At 40.3% G+C, this 18576-nt stretch overlaps 1 protein-coding gene across 3 annotated transcripts in view; it reads left to right on the forward strand.

Annotated features, from left to right (window-relative positions):
- Positions 1 to 18300, forward strand: part of LY96 (lymphocyte antigen 96) — a 28842-nt gene extending 10542 nt beyond the window's left edge. For 2 of the 3 annotated variants that reach the window (XM_068525758.1, XM_068525760.1), the window contains exons 2-5: positions 2022 to 2111; positions 7082 to 7210; positions 17484 to 17536; positions 18170 to 18300. In XM_068525758.1, the coding sequence (XP_068381859.1) occupies positions 2022 to 2111; positions 7082 to 7210; positions 17484 to 17536; positions 18170 to 18268 (371 nt within the window). In that variant the 3' untranslated portion in view covers positions 18269 to 18300. The remainder of the gene's footprint in view (positions 1 to 2021; positions 2112 to 7081; positions 7211 to 17483; positions 17537 to 18169) is intronic. The other variant, XM_068525759.1, reaches the window with a different exon arrangement.
- Positions 18301 to 18576: the final 276 nt, after the last annotated feature.

Raw genomic sequence — 18576 nt, forward strand, 5'->3', positions numbered from 1 at the left:
AGATTTTCCCCTGTATTTTCTTCTAGGGTTTTTACAGTTTTGAATCTTATGTTTAGGTCTTTAATCCATTTTGAATTGGTTTTTGTTTGTGGTATAAGATAAAGGTCCAGTTTCTTTCTTTTGCATGTTTTGCCAGCACCATTTGTTGAAGAGACTGTCCTTTCCCCATTGTGCATTCTTGGCATCCTTGTCAAAGATTAGTTGACAAAATACACATGGATTTACTTCTGGGCTCTCTGTTCAGTTCCATTGGTCTATATGGCTGTCTTTTTGCCACTACCATACTGTTTTGATTACTGTAGCTTTGCAGTATAGTTTGAAATCAGGAAATGTGATGCTTCCTCTTTCGCAAGATTTTCTTGCCTATTTGTCATCTTTTGTGGTTCCATATGAATTTTAGAGTTGTTTTTTCTATTTCTGTAAAAAATGCCATTGCGATTTTGATAGAAATGTATTGACTCTATAGATTGCTTTGGGTGATATGGACATTTTAATAACATTAATTCTTCCAATCAATGAACATAAGATAGTTTTCCATTTGTTTGTGTCTTGTTTAATTTCTTTCATCAATGTTTTGTAGTTTTCAGCATACAAGTCTTTCACAAACTCCTTAGGTAAGTTTAATCCTAGATATTTTATTCTTTTGGTGCTATTGTAAATGGGATTGTTCTCCTAATTTCCTTTTTGTATAGTTCATTGTTAGTGTATAGAAATGCAACTGATATTTTGGATTTTGATTTTGTATCCTGTAACTTTACTGAATTTTTTGATTAGTTCTGACAATTTTTAATGGAGTTTTTAGGGTTTTCTAGATATAAAATTATGTCATCTGCAAACAGAAAATTTTACTTCTTCTTTTCTGATTTGGATGCCTTTTATTTATTTTTCTTACCTAATTCATCTGGCTAGGACTTCCAGTACTATGTTGAGAGTGGGTATCCTTGCCTTGCTTCTGATCTTAGAGGAAAAACTTTTAGTTTTTCACTGTTGGGTATGATGTTAACTATGGACTTTTCATATATGACCTTCATTATGTTGAGGCCATTTCCTCTAATTCTAGTTTGTTGAGAGTTTTTATCATGAAAGGATGTTGAATTTTGTCCTCTATTGAGATGGTCATGTGATTTTTATTCTTCATTCTATTAATGTGGCATATCACATTAATTGATTTTTGTGTGTTAGACCATCCTTGCATCCCACGGATAAATGGCTCTTAGTCATGGTATATGATCCTCTTAATGTGCTGTTGAATTCAGTTTGCTAATATTTTGTGAGGATTTTTGCATCTAAACTCATCAGGGATATTGGCTTATAGTTTTCTTGTAGTGTCTTTGTCTTGCTTTACTATCAGGGTAATGCTAGCCTCATAAAATGAGTTTGGAAGGGTGCCCTCCTCTTCATTTTTTTGGAAGAGTTTGAGAAGGGTTGGTGTTAATTCTGACTTAAATGTTTGGTAGAATTCTCCTGTAAAGCCATCTGGTCCTGGACTTTTCTTTGGGAAATTTTTGATTACTGATTCAGTCTCCTTACTAGTTATAACACTGTTCAGACTTTCTTTCTTTAGTCCTCTGGGGATCTCCTTGGAAAATTTGGGGCTCTGAATGCATGAACCAATCTCTTCTCTCTGAGTGAAATTGAGGGGTAGGTTATCTCTTCCTAATTATGCTATGCCAGCAGCAGTGTCTCTTGTGAGAGGTGTCCCGAACCTCAGTACTGAATTGGTGAGTCTGGTTTTACATTCTCCTGGATGCAGGAAACTTTCAGTTGGTTTCTGATTTCTCACAAAGGGAAATTGTCCGTAAATTTTTGCTGAACTGGTGTGTTGGTCAAGGGAAGGAGGACTTTTTACTCTACCATCTGGCTGACTTCACTCCTCTGGGGAGGGAGATATTTTTAACTACCCTCAATTTTTCTCATTATAAAATTTTAATGCTAAAGGTAGTTTTGGGGAGCTGATATTCAGAATACTTATTGTAAATGATTTATAGTAATTTTATGGACATTTTCTTTCTTCCATTTAGATAACTTGAAATTCCCTATTTCAGTAAATTCCGAGCCCTGTATAACATTGAAGGGAGGCCGTGGAAATCTGTATCTTTACTACATTCCAAGTAAGTCCAAAGTTTTGTTTTTGTAGATCAATTAAAAGGGTTCCAGAAATATCAATGAAAAATGATGGTGTTCTAAATGTATGTGTATTAGTTTTCTCTTGCTATGTAACAAATTATCACAATCTTAATGGCTTAAAACAGGACATATTCTTTATCTCATAGTCTTTGTATATCAATAGTCTGGGCATGGCTTACCTGTGTCAGCTTCAGGAGGTCTCCCACAAGGCTGCAATCAAGGTGTTGGCCAGGGTTTCTTCTGAAGGCTCAACTAGGGAAGGACCCAATTCTAAGCTTATGTGGTCGTTGACAGTGTTCAGTTTCTGTCTGACTGTTGGCCAGCCCTCAGTTCCTTGTCATGTGGGCCTTTTCATCATGGCTTCTTGTTTCATTGAAGTTAGCAAGGGGGACAGTTAACTAACAAGATAGAAGTCACAGTCTTATGTAGCCTAATGATGAAAGTGCCACCCTATCACCTTTGCTGTATTCTGTTTGTTAGAAGCAAGTCACTAGGCTAGCTTACACTCATGAGGAGGGATTACATAATGGCATGGTAAAAATTGAAATAATTTGAAACTTCTAACCATCTACTAGGTATATCCATTGTCAATCATTAGATATTCAGCTGATAAGTAAACTTGGGTTTCCATGAGTCAAGGATTTGTGTATGAGCAAGCCAGGACTTTTTTTCCTAAAGGTGACCTTTCTAGAAAAAAATATGATGATGATGATGATATGAAAAAAGGCAATGATTTTTGTTTTGTGTTATTTCTTCTTTTTCCTCTCTATGAGTTTACTTGCCATCATCTTATAAAAGTTAATTGGGTGATGGTGATAGCATTGGGCTGGATCTGAGTGTTTGTGAAAACACACAAAACTTTCATCCTCTCCTACTGGTCAGCTGTTGCCTGTAAGGATCCCAGGAAATTCAGCTGTAATCATCATCATTATCATTATTGTTTTCATTTTCACTATTATCATTTACATCCTAGCTTATATTTGGCGCTTATACTTTAAAATGTGCTTTTACATAAATAAGCTAAAGAAACATATCACCCTGATTTTAGTTCTCCAGCTTACAGGAAAAAAGGTAGTTGAGAATCTAGAAATGACAGACAATAAACTTATGCTTTAATTTCCCTGAAAACCTGTATCTTGACACTTTGTTTCTGCATTCATTTATTCATTAAAAAATACTTAGTAAATGTATAGTTCATTTCAAGTATTATGCTAGGTGCTGTGAATTCATTGATAAATAAGACATTCTCTTGACCTTCAAGAATCTCTCAGCGTGATAGGAGAGACAGATGTGTAGATAATATAGTATGATAAGTGAAATGATAGCAATAAGGCTTAGTGGTAGCACAGAGGAAAGAACAATGAGCTACTTGCTCCACTTTCTTGGCCAAGGGTGAAATAAATAATCTAAACTTTTTTTTTTTTATTGAAGTATAGTCGATTTATAATACTATATTAATTTCAGGTGTACAACATGGTGCTTCAGTACTTTTACAGATTATACTCCATTTAAAGTTATTACAAAATAATGGCTATATTTCCCTGTTCTATATGATATATCCTTGTTGCTTATTTTATACATAGTAGTTTGTATCTCTTAATCCCCTAAAATAATCTAAATTTTTGCCCAACGAAGGCTCTACAATTTCTTCCTCTTTTCTCAGGTTTTGTTTTCTGGTCGATGTGGTGTGCTTTACCTCTAGGTGTTTGCAAAAGTGATTATTTACATAATGAATGACCTCATTTTCAAGTGATCCCCTTCCCCTTACACACAGGAAGCAGGCCTTCCAGACCCAAGTAATAATAATACAGCACAGTTTCACTTAGGGTTCTCTGAAAAGCAGATACCAAGAAGGAATGAGACATACAAAGGATATTTTGTGGGGAAATGTTCGTGAACAATAAAGGAAAGAGGAAGCTAGAGCAGGCAAGGAGAGGATGCAGATAGAGGTGTTGGTCTGATACCTTTGAAATGAGAGAGAAGGAAGGATAATTTGGTAGGATGGTCATCAGACCAAAATGCATCCCTGAGACATCCTCAGCCAGGTCAGTGGGGAGTCTTAGAGCAAAGATAGCCTGTCACATGTGTCCCATGATAGGCAGGAGTAGGCTGGCTCTAGTGTCCTTGTTGTGCTCTGTCGTTATAGGAGCAGACTGTTAGGGTCTGGCCTCCGGATGAGTGCTAAGATATATCTGAAAGTGCAGTAGCTGATGGCTGTCTGCCCACTGCCCTCCTCCCCACAGATTCTTTGGAAGGGAGTCTTAAGCAGCACACCTCCATGGTCACCACAAATACCCTAATCACTTACTAGATATGACATTTATATAACATGATATTAATTCAGTAATGAAAGAATTATTCAGTCATGTTTTTTTTATAATGCTTTGCAGTTATGACCTGAGTTTCCCTAGAATATACTAGAACATCTGTATAAAATGTGGGCCACATTCATAGAAATCAACCTTATTTTTGTAGCCCTATCTCTACTTAAATTCAGTGAGAGCTATAAGAGCAATCTTGTACCAAAAATAGGTTGGGAATGGAAATGATTTGAGACTTCATAGCCTTGCTAATAAATTATATGTCACTATTAACTAATTGACATATACAGCTGGATCATAAGCCTTCCTCAAAGTTATTTCCAGAAGTTCCCAAAGTTGTGTTAGGTGAGCTCAAAAACAGTCTTCTTTGCTAAACCCCCGAGAGCCACCATGTTTCTTGTCTCTCACTCCAACACCCACATTGATATCTCTGGCCTGCTGAGCCACGCAAGTGGTACCTCACTTCAACCACTGTTCACGTGCCTAACATGACCACAGTGATATCTAAGGGCAAGAAGCTTCTCAAGATGTAAAGGGTTGAGATGTCAAAGCAGCACTTCCTTTCTTGGAATCACTGAAGACTGGAATCATAGTGTGTTCCACCCAGAAATGGAAGAAGATTCTTTGTTCTGCATTATCATTGGATGCCACGCTACCGTGTGCTTGTATCTCAAGGCACCCCTTGTGAAAACAGCTATTCAACTTCTGTACACATCCCTGCTTTGAGAAAGGTTCAGGTCCATGTCCATGGCGTGGGCCACGGGGCCACTGTTTGAAACAGACTGTATAACGTTCTTCTTCTCTACGCTTTACCCTGAAAGTAGAGAAGTGGAGACAAATAAGGAAGTTTGGTGGTACTTTAGGCTCAGAGTAACGAGAGCCTGCATTAAGATAGTGGTAATGCGGATAAAAGGGACACAAGTAGGATTGACCGGGATTAGGAATTCTAGTGCTGATTTGGTGATGAAGATAAGGAAATCAATTTTGGATCTTTTGGGTGTGGTAATAAGTGACATTTGAGTAGAGATATCGAATGCACACAGGGGACAGATGCTTAAAAGAAAAATTGAGATTAAAGATGATGATTTGGGAGTTATTACCCTATGTGGTATTTAAAGCTGGGGAGAGTGTGCAGTGTGAAAACTGAGAAGCGCTGAGATTAGAATCCTAAGAAAGATGAGTCAGTGAGCTAGACTGGGGAGAGGAGTCAGAACGGTTGGAGGACAAGAAGAGAGCGGTAGCACCAACACCAAAGGAAGGACAGGGTTTTGAGGAAGGAGCTGGCAGTTCTGTTCTGCACAGCCAAGGTCAAGGTAAAGATGGAAAAATTTTTTTTAATTTTTATTATGACTACAATGAGTCATGGTGACTTTGTTAGAAAAATACTTTCCATGAGGTAGTGGTTACAATAATTGTTTTCATTATAAAAAAGATTGTGCATCTTGTCCAGTTGGACCAACTGAGTAACTTAGAAGAGTTGAGCAAAATGCATTTCTTCCTGGAATTTTCCATCTTCATTGGTAATAAAGAGATCCTGAGGAAATAATAAATAGCTCATCTATTTAATTTTTAATCAAAAGGTTCAATTTTGTTCTCCAAGAAATCTTTCATCAAAACAACCTTCCTGGGCTTCCCTGGTGGCGCAGTGGTTGAGAATCTGCCTGCCAATGCAGGGGACACGGGTTCGAGCCCTGGTCTGGGAAGATCCCACATGCCGCGGAGCAACTGGGCCCGTGAGCCACAACTACTGAGCCTGCGCGTCTGGAGCTTGTGCTCCGCAGCAAGAGAGGCCACGACAGTGAAAGGCCTGCGCACCGCGATGAAGAGTGGCCCCCGCTCGCCGCAACTGGAGAAAGCCCTCGCACAGAAACGAAGACCCAACACGGCCAAAAATAAATAAATAAATTTATTAAAACAAAAAAAACAAAAAACCAACCTTCCGGGGGCTTCCCTGGTGGCGCAGTGGTTGAGAATCTGCCTGCTAAAGCAGGGGACACGGGTTCGAGCCCTGGTCCGGGAGGATCCCACATGCCGTGGAGCAACTGGGCCCGTGAACCACAACTGCTGAGCCTGCGCGTCTGGAGCCTGTGCTCCGCAACAAGAGAGGCCATGACAGTGAGTGGCCCGCGCACCGCGATGAAGAGTGGCCCCCGCTTGCCGCAGCTAGAGGAAGCCCTCGCACAGAAACGAAGACCCAACATAGCAATCAATCAATCCATCAATCAATCAATCTTTAAAAAAACAAAAAAGAAAAACAAAAAAACCAACCTTCCTTTCCCTTCCCTCTCTTTTGAATTTCCTAGTGGAACTATGACTACAACTGGAAATTTTATGTTTTCATTTGATAGTTTTCTCAAAAATATAGGTTATTCTATTTTTAGGCATAGCCCACATAATTCTCACTGTGGAACAGCCTATTTGATTACAATCAACTAGTGGCCCTGTCAGAACTTCAGTTTTCTCATCTACAAAACAGGATAATAGTATCCACATTATGGGTAGTTGTCATAATTAAATGAAATAATGTAGGAAAAGCACAGGGCATATTTTAAGTATACAGTAAATGTTGGTTATTAAATATTTATTAAAAAATACCTTATTTGAGGGGCTAATGACATTTTTTTCTTTTTAAGGAAGAGACTTAAAAAGCTTATATTTCAATATCTATGTATCTTTTAAGTCCGTGAATTTCCCAGTGCGCAAAGAAGTTATTTGCCGAGGATCTGATGATGATTATTCTTTTTGCAGAGCTCTGAAGGGAGGTAAGCATTCAGTTCATATTACCCTCAGAATAGAGTATAATACCTTATGAGAACGCTATGAAAATTAAATATGTTAAAAATGTGAAGCTCCTTTTCTGATAATAATTCTTTATTTCCATCCAAAGTTTTTCTTTTAGCAGTTTAAACAATATTTTACAATTATGTGACTGGATTATTATTAAGATGACACTTATTTGGTGTGTTTGAAGGGATATTAAAATTTTTACCTTGTTCAGATTAATACTGTATATTTACCTTTGGTTATGTTCTCTTTTTCTAAACATTGCATTTATTATTTTTCATAAAAACACAATAGATTTTTCTATGCAGTTACATTCGTTCCTTCAGTGTCTTTTCTCCCTTTTTATCCACCCTGGAATTATTCACAGAATCATAAAATTTCAAACTTTAGGAACTTAAAGGTCACTTACTGCAAACCCATGAATTTTTCCTTAATAATTTTTAAACTAGTATTTTAAATAGTTTAAAAAATTCTATATATCATATTGTCACATTACCAAAAATTAGAAAATGAAAACAATCAAAAAGTCACAGAATCAAAAAATTCTATAATCATATTGTCACATTACCAAAAGTTAGAAAATGAAAACAATCAAAAAGTCACAGAATCATATTTCTAAGAACATTTTGGTGTATTTTGTTCTCATTTTAAAATTCATGCATATTGTTATGCAGTTGTAAGTATACTGTACTATAATTATTCTCTTTTTAAAAATTAATTAATTATTTGACCAGATAATGCATGTGGTTTAAAAATCAGAGTATAAATGTTACATAATGAAACATCTCCCTTAGTGGGTATGCCCTGGTTTACTTAACTATTTTCCTATTAGACATTTAGTTTTCTTCTGATATTTTTACTATTATAAATAATATAATGCATATATAAATATTCTCATATTTTAGATTTGAATATTCTCATGTTTGGAAGAAGGAGTTAACACATAACTCCAAGGGAGATTCCTGAGCTTAAATGGTTTGAATCTATGTGGTTTTGTTTACATAAGGCCGAATTGCTTTTCTGAAAGATTGTATCAGTTTATACATTGTACCACTGGCAATGTATACATATAGTAGTTTAATCTCTGTCTTGTTAACATCGGGCATTATCATTTTATTTTTTAAAATTTTTATTGGGGTATAATAGCTTTACAATGGCGTGTTAGTTTCTGCTTTATAATAAAGTGAATCAGCTATACGTATACATATATCCCCATATCTCTTCCCTCTTGCATCTCCCTTCCACCCTCCCTATCCCACCCCTCTAGGTGGTCACAAAGCACCGAGCTGACCTCCCTGTGCTATGCAGCTGCTTCCCACTAGCTATCTGTTTTACATTTGGTAGTGTATATATGTCCATGCCACTCTCTCACTTCGTCCCAGCTTACCCTTCCCCCTCCCCGTGTCCTCAAGTCCATTCTCTATGTCTTCAGAACCATTTTTTTTTAGATTCCATATATATGTGTTAGCATACGGTATTTGTTTTTCTCTTTCTGACTTCCTTCACTCTGTATGACAGTCTCTAGGTCCATCCACGTCACTACAAATAACTCAATTTCGTTTCTTTTTATGGCTGAGTAATATTCCATTGTATATATGTGCCACAACTTCTTTATCCATTCATCTGTTGATGGACATTTAGGTTGCTTCCATGTCCTGGCTATTGTAAGCAGAGCTGCAATGAACATTGTGGTACATGACTCTTTTTGAATTATGGTTTTCTCAGGGTATATGGCATTATCATTTTAAAAAAGAAGTTTTTAAAAAACTTTATTAGGTTAAAAAACTTAAGCCTAATTGTTTTTTATTAACATTTAAAAAATTACTATTGCAGTTGAATGTTTTCCCCTATAATTATTTACCATTAACCAGTGCCCTCTCTTGTTTAAAAAAAGATTTCAGGTAGTTTACATGCATATGTTAATTTGAGCAACATAACATAAATTAGATAGACAAAAATTAGATGGGACAAAAATGGAAAATAAGGGTAGAGAATTAATGGAATGAGAGTAATATAAAAATTCTTAACAGAAAGGCTTATACTTGCTTTGACAGGGACATCAATTGGATTATACATTTTTTAGCAGTCAATAAAAAAAAAAGTTTCTGGGAGTTCCCTGGTGGTCCAGTGGTTGGAACTCTGCGCTTTCACTGCCGAGGGCCCACATTCGATCCCTGGTTGGGGAACTAAGATCCCACAGGCTGTGCAGTGTGGCCAAAAAAAAAAAGTTTCTAAGTAAACCAATCTGCTTGCTGTGCCAATGAAGCTTCAAGATATGTCTCCCAGCCAATCAACTTTCCTCATCTCTAACTTGTCTGCCACCCCCAAGCCACATACACATTGTGGAGCTGGCATTGCTTATGAGTCTGGGCTCAGAGCCATAAACACCTGAGTCTGTGTCCCAGCTTTTCCACCTATCAGCAATGTGACCTTGGGTGTTATTTAACCTCTATCAACCTCGTTTTCCTCATCCGGGAAATGGCGACGGTGAAACCTATTTTACATGGTTTTAAGGATTAAATTAGAGAATGTGTGTTAAAAAGCTTAGTACGGTGCTCAGCGTGAGAATTCAAGAATTATGGTGATTAAGTATTCATGTGCATAATAGGATCCTTCTTTTGTTCCTGACTTTATAGTCCTGTCGTTTTTATAAGTGAGGAAACCGATGTCTGCAGTGGTTCAGTAACGTGCCCTTGGTCATTTGGAGATCTGGTAACGGAGTAGTCTCCTAACTCTTAAGAACTACTCTTCCACTGGCCATGCTTTCTTTCCCTTTGAAAGAAATCCTCGGGACTTCCCTGGTGGTCCAGTGGTTAGGACTCCACGCTTCCACTGCAGGGGGCATGGGTTCGATCCCTGGTCAGGGAACTAAGATCCCGCAAGCCTGCACTGTGGCCTTAAAAAAAAAAAAAAAAAAAAGAAACCAAAACAACAACAACAAAAAAGCGAAAGAAATCCTCTTGGTAGATTACTGTTGTTTAAAAAGTGTCCATTTCTCTCATACAACAGCTTTACAATTATTTCACTTAATCTCTGTGGGATTATGTTGACATTTACGTGAATTTTCAAAGTTTCACTTTCTTGAGATCAAAGATGTATCAGACTCAACCCAGCCTGCCTGCTTCTTCCCACCTCCCCTCCCTGCCTTCCACAAACATCTGTTGAACCTAATTTGAGCGAGTCATGATTTAGGTTGTGGTGATCCAAAGTTGAATGATAGGTTCTCCCTCTTCAGAAGGTCACTCTGTTCTGGGAAAAATAGTCATGGGAACAAATGTTACAAGGAAATGTCATAAATGCTAATAGATTATATGCTCTTAGTCTTAACTGCATAGTTACCAACTTACTGTGACAGGAGAACTCAGATAAGCCTTCAGAGAGTCTTTTATTAGAATCTTGAGTCTGAGAACATCAGAGAGTGAGGAAAAAGGACATCCCCTGAGAGGACACAGCATATGCAAACGTATCTAGCCATGAAGGAATGTGTTTTATTTGGGGAGTAGCTTTTTTGTAGCTGGAGCAGAATGTGTTTGTGGGGAATTGCTGGAGGTGAGCCTAGAAAAGGGGGAAGGAGCCAACATGTAAGTCATGCATAAAATATTGGCCTGCACCTTGTTGTTAGTGGGTGGGGATGACCCACTGAGATTTCCATTTTTGCAGATAACTAGGGTCCTTATGGAAGTGTTACCGACCAGGGTTCTTAGCCTTCCCTGATCGATAGAAATTGATAAGAGGGACTTCCCTGGTGACGCAGTGGTTAAGAATCTGCCTGCCAATGCAGGGGACACGGGTTCGAGCCCTGGTCCGGGAAGATCCCACATGCTGCGGAGCATCTAAGTCCGTGCACCACAGCTACTGAGCCTGTGCTCTAGAGCCCGAGAGCCACAACGACTGAGCCTGCGCTCTAGAGCCCGTGTGCCACAGCTGCTGAAGCCCGCGCGCCTAGAGCCCGGGCTCTGCAACAAGAGAAGCCACTGCAGTGAGAAGCCTGCGCACCGCAACAAAGAGTAGCCCCCGCTAGTAACAGATTCCCTTGCTCACTCCCCGAGAAGGGGTGGGCGAGCTTGTTTCTTGTATGGGGTTGAGGGTAGGGGTGTGTCCAGGGGTCGGCCGGAGGCGTGGCTTAGGTGGTCTGCCCACCCCTTAGGTGGTGGTGTGTGCAGGGGGCATGCGCAGTACCCTGCTTTTGCTCCCGACACCCGGTTTTTGTTTCCGGCTCTTCAGAAGTGGCAGTTGGGTTTTTTTTTTTTGGCCTTTTTGTATCTTATTGTCCATAATTTGCCCCGACTGGACCTGCATGCAGTTATTTTTCCTCCCTTACAGTTTCTCTATGATTTGTTGCTGGAGGAGACGTTAGTCCAGGTGCAAGCACTGCAGCAAAGGGTCCCAGGTCCCAGCCTGTCTCAAAAGGAGGTGGGGGTTGGCTGAGGCAAGAAACTTGGAAGGAAGGAAACACAGCTGGGAGGCTGTGTGAGGGACCACGAGGGAGGCCCTGGGAGTAAAGAGGAGGAGACGAAAGAGAGCGTATTGAGGAACAGGACAGGCAGGAAGTGCTGACTGATCTCATGTGGCAGGCAAACATTAGATAAATCAGGAACTGTTCCAGGGCCGTTGACTGGATGGACGGAAGTGCCATTATCAGAAATGATGTGTGCAAAAGGAAGGGGCAGATTTTTAAAGGATAACGAGTTCTGGCTTGGCACGTTGGGCTCAAGGTCATTTGGGAACATTCAAATAAACATGTCCATCTGGCAGCCAAATATATGGGCTTAGAGCTCAGGACATTCTGATTTAAGAAGCATTAATGCTGTCAACCGTCCCTTGAAAATTTGGGAAGCAAATGAGTACGGAACATACTTAGCAACTTTTAAAATAACTTTCCTTTCTGTTGTCGTTACAAAGGTCATACATTTTTAGGATATGATATTTAGAAAATATGGGCAAGTGAACATAAAATAAAAATTACACATAATCATTCCACTTCTTTTATTTTTAAAAAATATTTATTTAATTAATTAATTAATTTTGGCTGCGCCAGGTCTTAGTTGCGGCACGTGGGATCTTCGTTGCGGCATATGGACTCCTTAGCTGCGGCGTGCATGTGGGATCTAGTTCCCTGACCAGGGATCGAACCTGGGCCCCCTGAATTGGGAGCACAGAGTCTTACCCACTGGACCACGAGGGAAGTCCCTCCACTTCTTATACACACACACACACACACACACCCTTCATTTCTTTCAAAAACACGTTTATGAATAAATAAATGGATATTTCAAAGGTGCTTTAAACTTAATAAGTCTGTTAGCCCTACTTTCAGGATTTTGCAAGGGTTGCTGTAACAAGGTACCACAAACTGGGTGGCTTAGAACAACAGAGATTTATCATCTAACAGTTCTGTAAGCTAGAAGTCTGAGATTAAGGTGCTGGTAGGGCTGTGCTCCCTCTGAAGGCTCTCGGGAAGGATCTGCTCCAGGCCTCTCTCCTAGGATCTGGCGGCCCCAGGAGACTCTTGCCTTGTAGATGACCATCGTCTTCCTGTGCCTTCATGTGGTCTTCCCTCTATGCATGTCAGTCTGCATGTCCAAATTTCCCCTTTTCATAAGGACACAGTCATATTCAATTAGGGCCCACCTTAATTACTTCATCTTAATTTGACCGTCTGCAAAGATCCTATTTCCAAATAAGGCCATATTCACAGGTACTGGGGGTTAGGACTTGAATAGATCTTTTGGGGGGACACTGTGCAACCCCATAACACCATCCGAGGCTTGGGTCCTGCGTCCTGCATAGTTGCCAGGAGACCTGGGCTGGACCACCAGTGAGCTGCGTGGATCCCTTCTGGGAAGAGCAGAGAAGGGCCTAAGCTGAGGTTCTGTCTTCCTTTTCTCTGACTCTGCCTTGGTTCTCTCTTGGCTCCTTCAAGAGGCTTCAAGCTAACTTCCCGTAAGAGGGGAGTGGGAGATATGTCTTTCTCGGAAAGAAAGACAGAACAGTTGAAAAAAGAGGGCTACTCCACAGAAGAGGTTAGAGCTCCTTCCCACGTGACCTGGTAAACATTTGGGCAGTTTCCCCAGGTAGAAATTTGGGAGTTACTTTTTTTTTTTTTTTTGGTTGCACAGTGTGGCATGCGGGATCTTAGTTCCCTGACCAGGGATTGAACCCGTGCCCCCTGCAGTGGAAGCTCCGAGTCTTAACCACTGGACCACCAGGGAAGTCCCTTGGGAGTTACTCTTGATTTCTTCCTCAAACTCAAGTCCCATCCGTCTCCCTCCCTCCTACAAAGCTGACAGGGTTTGCTTCACAACCAGGGCCCCATACTCAGAAGGGCTTCACATTTGGGGTTTACTATTCTGGGATCACATTCTTGAGATGCTTAGTCATTTTATCTTTGAGCGTGTGTTTTTGTACACAAAGTGTGTTGGGACAGTGGTGTATGTGCCCACCTCCCCTGGACAGGTTCTTGGCTTCCTGCTGTTCACTACCTGCTGGCGCCCTGGGCCTGCCTGGCATCTCCCTTCTCATCCCATCCAGTGACACCTGCCGCCCTGTGCCCCTGGTGGAGGCCTGGAACAGGGAGGGTCAGGGCCAGGCATGGTATCCTGCAGTACCATGGGGGCTGGGGTATGGCAGTGGCCGCCCCACCTGGGCTGGCAGCACCGCGGCACTGTTTAGTGGGTGACTAGGTGGGGGCCAGACAGTCTCCCCCGCGGCAGGTAGCTCGTGGAAGTATTGCACAGAGGTTGCAAAACCTTTGAGGGTCACTTGTGCATCTGCAGGCCTGTGGTAAAGAAAGATGCCCAATTTGGCTTCCTTGCCCCGCTCTGGGGTATGAGGCATCTGGCAGCATGTGGGAGGGCGACCCTGTCAGGCAGCTGTCAGGCCCAGGCTTTGCACAGGTGTCCCCCCACCTCCCACCCCCAGGTCGTTGTGGAGCAGCCCCTGGGTGCCTGGTGAGCTTCTACACTTACCTTGCGCCCTGTGCCAGGGAACATTCCCTCAGATTCTTTCATGCCTGGGGGACCTTCTCTTCCTCCTTCCAAACTTCCTGAGCCTGGCTTAGGTCACTTTCTCCTGACCAGCTTCAGGCACCTTCTGGGGATGAGCCACGAGATATAAATTGTGAAACTTCAGTGATTCTGCCTCAGAGTTAAACGCTCTGATATTTGTGTTTACAGTCGGCATTGTACAATATAAAGGGGAATGGTAAAATTCATGCTAATGATTAAAATTTTTGTTTTATTTTGAATACATTAAATAGCAAACAAAAAACATGGCAGTGACTGTAGTTAGCACTGCTGTGTGGTATATCTGTAAGTTGCTAAGAGAGTAGATCCTATAAGCTCTTATCACAAGGAAAAAAACCATTTTTTTCTTTCTTTCTTTCTTTTTCTTTATTTTTTTGGTTTTATGAGGTGATGGATTACCGTGATAATCATTTTGCAGTGTATGTAGGTCAAGTTATTATGTTGTACACCTTAAATTTCTGTGCTATATGTCAATTATATCAATAAAATTGAAAGAAAAAAAATTTTTTAACTCATGGCAAGTCGAGAGAGAGGGAGAGAGAGACTATGGAAGAAAGGAAAAAACTTTATATTTCAGTACCTTTAATGGATGTTTCCCCTGCTTTCTGAATAAGTGCCCTCCCATTTTCATTTTGTGCTTAGCCTTGCAAATTATGTAGCTGATCTGGGAGCCAGGTATGCAGGGACCAGGTAGTACCAAGAGCTGGAAATTCAGAAGTGACCAAAGCAAAGCCCCTGTCCTCATGGAGCTTGTAGGCCAGTGGAGGAAACAAGATGGTAACTAGGTCACGAAAGAAGATAAAGATGAAAGTGAAATAAGATTCAGTGTACGATAAGTGCTCTCAAGGAAAACAGCAGGATGATGAGACAGAGCATGATGAGGGAGGTTACCTGAGATGGAGGTCACGGGAGGCATTTACTTCCTCTTCCCTTCACCACTGTCACTGCCTCCTGGGCTCTCACGGGTCTCCCTGACTTTCAGTGCTTCCCTTAAATCCAGCTACTGTACAGTCGTGTGACTCATCTCTCTAAACAAACTCTGACCATTTCACATCCTTGTATGTTTCCCTATCACCTCCATTCTCTTAGTGTGGAACCTGAGCGCAGTCACGCTTACTTCTTCAGGTTTACTTCTTAGCGCTCCTGCTGCTTCTTTGCTTTAATAACATTGAGCCCCTTGCAGGCATACGTGTAAGCTATACTGATTTTCACCTTCCTGCCTTTGCTCCTCTTTTTCCAGCCACGTGGAATGTACCCCCTGCCTTCCTTCCCATCTTTTATGATGGTCCTACTGTCACAATGACAGTAATATTAACATCAACTATAATATTCATAACATTATCATTATTATTTGCAAGATGCCATGGGAGGGGTGTCTAGAAAGGAGTAACATTTAATGTTATAATAAATGACATTTGAATGTTAATAACATTTAATGAGTGCTATGTTCCAGGCCTTGTTCTGAGCACTTACGTGTATTAACTTATATAGCCCTTGTGGACAAAGAATGTCACCTGCCATATCAGTAAACAAAGAATGTTGTGGCCATCAAGGCTTCAGCCACTGCAGCCGCCCCCTCCTTCCTCTCCCTTTCCCCCCACCGTGGTAGACTGTAAGGGGATTCAGGATGGAGAACACAGGATACCGGCCCTAGATAGTTAAGGTGCACATCAAAGGAATGATTCAGTGAGCCCAGACTCTTGCATCTTCCCATACATGGAAAAGTGCTAAATTCATGAACTTGAGAGGTCTGGTTTTTCTTTAATTAACAGTAATCTTTTGATGTTCCAACTACCTCAGTGTTTTTTGGAAAAACTTCTGTATATTCTGGCTCCTCGCTTACCTTTTTGGAGCAGTGCCTCAGAACTATCTGAGAGACTGTCTCCCAGGCTTAAGTCCTCAGTACGTCCACCGAATAAAACATAATTCTCAACTATAGGCTGTGCATTTTTTTCAGTTGACACCCTCATAATAATCCTACAAGGTAGGTGTCATTATCCACTGTCATTTCACTGAGGCACAGAGAAGTTAAGTGACTTGCCCAAGGTCACACACTGAGTAAGTAGAGGAGCTGGGATTCAAATCCAAGCAGTTCAGGTCCCAGAGCCATCACCCTTAACAAAAATGCTATCCTGCCTTTATCCTTACTGCATCTTTTCATTGCACATTGTATTTGGAATGGTTTCTTTGCATGTCTGTGTCCCCAAAAGACTTTAACTCTTTGAGGGAAAGGATGGTATTGTACTAACCCTTGTCTCCCCAGTCCCTGGTACATAGTAGGCTTTCGATAAATAGTGGTTGAACTATTAAATTTGAACTGGATTAGCCTTGAATGAAAGATCGTAAGATCATGAAGATATGACCACTTTACTAAGTTCAAGAACCAACATCTTAATGTATTAGTACCCCTAATAAGAATACTCCCAGAAGCAAATAAATAAATGCTTATTTGTGAGAAATGAAGGTATAGATGTAGACATCATCTATTCATTTGCTGGTAAGGATTGTCTTTAGCCAACTTGGAGAAAAATAATCAATACAGTTTGCACTTGACTATTTATATTACTTTAAGAAAGATTTTTGGTCAATACTGCTTTTGTTAGAGGTTCAGAACATTTCTCTTTCTATCCCTACCCTGTAAGTTCACTCCTTTGTTGTTTCTGACTGGGTCAGTGGAGTGTGGTTTTTCCTGCATTTCTGACTCCGTCCCACAGCTTCCTCAGGGCCAGGCCCATGGCTGTGCATTTCAACAGTGACTACATATCTAGGCTTCTCGGTGGTGGAATTGGAAGGAGCTTTGGTATCCTGGCTGCCTCCCAAATCTCTCCTCCACCTTTAGGAAGATTTTTCTTTATCATTCCCTGATAAGAGGCAGCAACAATAAATAAGCACATATGTAACTTGGGATGAAGCACATTAGTACTAGCTTGTTCATCATTCATTCATTATTGAGACCAGTGGGCCTTACAAGTTTGTATCCGCTAAGGGATGAGATATAGGCTGATACTGAGAGGGGCTCAGTGTGGCAGAGGAAGCCATAGGAGAATCGTAGCCAGGGTATAAGATTCATTATTTCTCTACAATTTTGCTTGGGATTGCTTCTGCCAGTAGTAAAATTGTAAGAGGTGCACTCCGTACTACAAACAAACAAACAAACAAGCAAGCAAACAAAAAAAGTCACCTGATGTCAGCCAATAACTTTTTGTATTTTGTATTTTGGTTGCAGAGACTGTGAATACAACAATATCATTCTCCTTCAAGGGACTACGATTTTCTAAGGTATTGTTCAAGTCATTTTGTACTTCCTTAACCTTTTGCAGTAACAGATGTGTTAAGAATTTGAAACAAGCAATTCACAACTTCTAAAAATATTGATTCAAGATTAAGATGTTCAAGGCTTTTTTTCACTTCGTTTTGGTTTTGGATATTTTGCTATTTCTTCTTTCTGTGGAATGTGGAAAAATAGAAAACTTACACCGAAGAAAGTCCTCTTTAAATTTTATTTTTTCCTTCCAGCATACCTTGCTAAAAGTAATGCTCATTGTTAATATGTTGAATGATCTTTGGGTGAAAGCACTGTAGGACCATTGTGTATAACTCAGTAACTGCCTCCATGGATAATAATGATGTAATTCTAGATATTTGCATTAGAAATGCAATGAAATTTTGCACATGTTTCACTTTTGGTAACAATTTTAAGATAAACATTAATAATGCATATTCTTTACCTATTTTGTTACAAATTATATCTAATGTTTGAAGATTTCATAGACTAGGCTAGAAAACTGAGAAAGTAAAAACCAATTCAATTTAAATGGGTTTCTCCTAGTAAGATAAAATTCTTATAAAAGTCTTACAAAATAGAAGCATCTAACATTTTATATTACTTGTATTTCTTACTACTCGTTTTAGGGACGATACAATTGTATTACAGAAGCCATCGCTGGGAACACTGAAGAAAGGCTCTTTTGCTTGAACTTTACCATCATACACCACCCTGATTTCAGTTAGAATAAATCGAGTATATGTTTTTATTTTTCAAAGGTTTTATTCTTCATTTAAAATCTTTTTTTTTTTATAAATTTATTTATTTTATTTATTTATTTTTGGCTGCGTTGGGTCTTTGTTGCTGCGCACGGGCTTTCTCTAGTTGCGGTGAGCGGGGGCTACTCTTCGTTGCAGTGCACAGGCTTCTCATTGCAGTGGCTTCTCTTGTTGTAGAGCATGGGCTCTAGGCGTGCGGGCTTCAGTAGTTGTAGCACGCGGGCTCAGTAGTTGTGGCTCGTGGGCTCTAGAGCACAGGCTCAGTAGTTGTGGCG

Source organism: Eschrichtius robustus, chromosome 17 (assembly GCF_028021215.1).
Source record: "Eschrichtius robustus isolate mEscRob2 chromosome 17, mEscRob2.pri, whole genome shotgun sequence".
NCBI lineage: Eukaryota > Metazoa > Chordata > Mammalia > Artiodactyla > Eschrichtiidae > Eschrichtius > Eschrichtius robustus.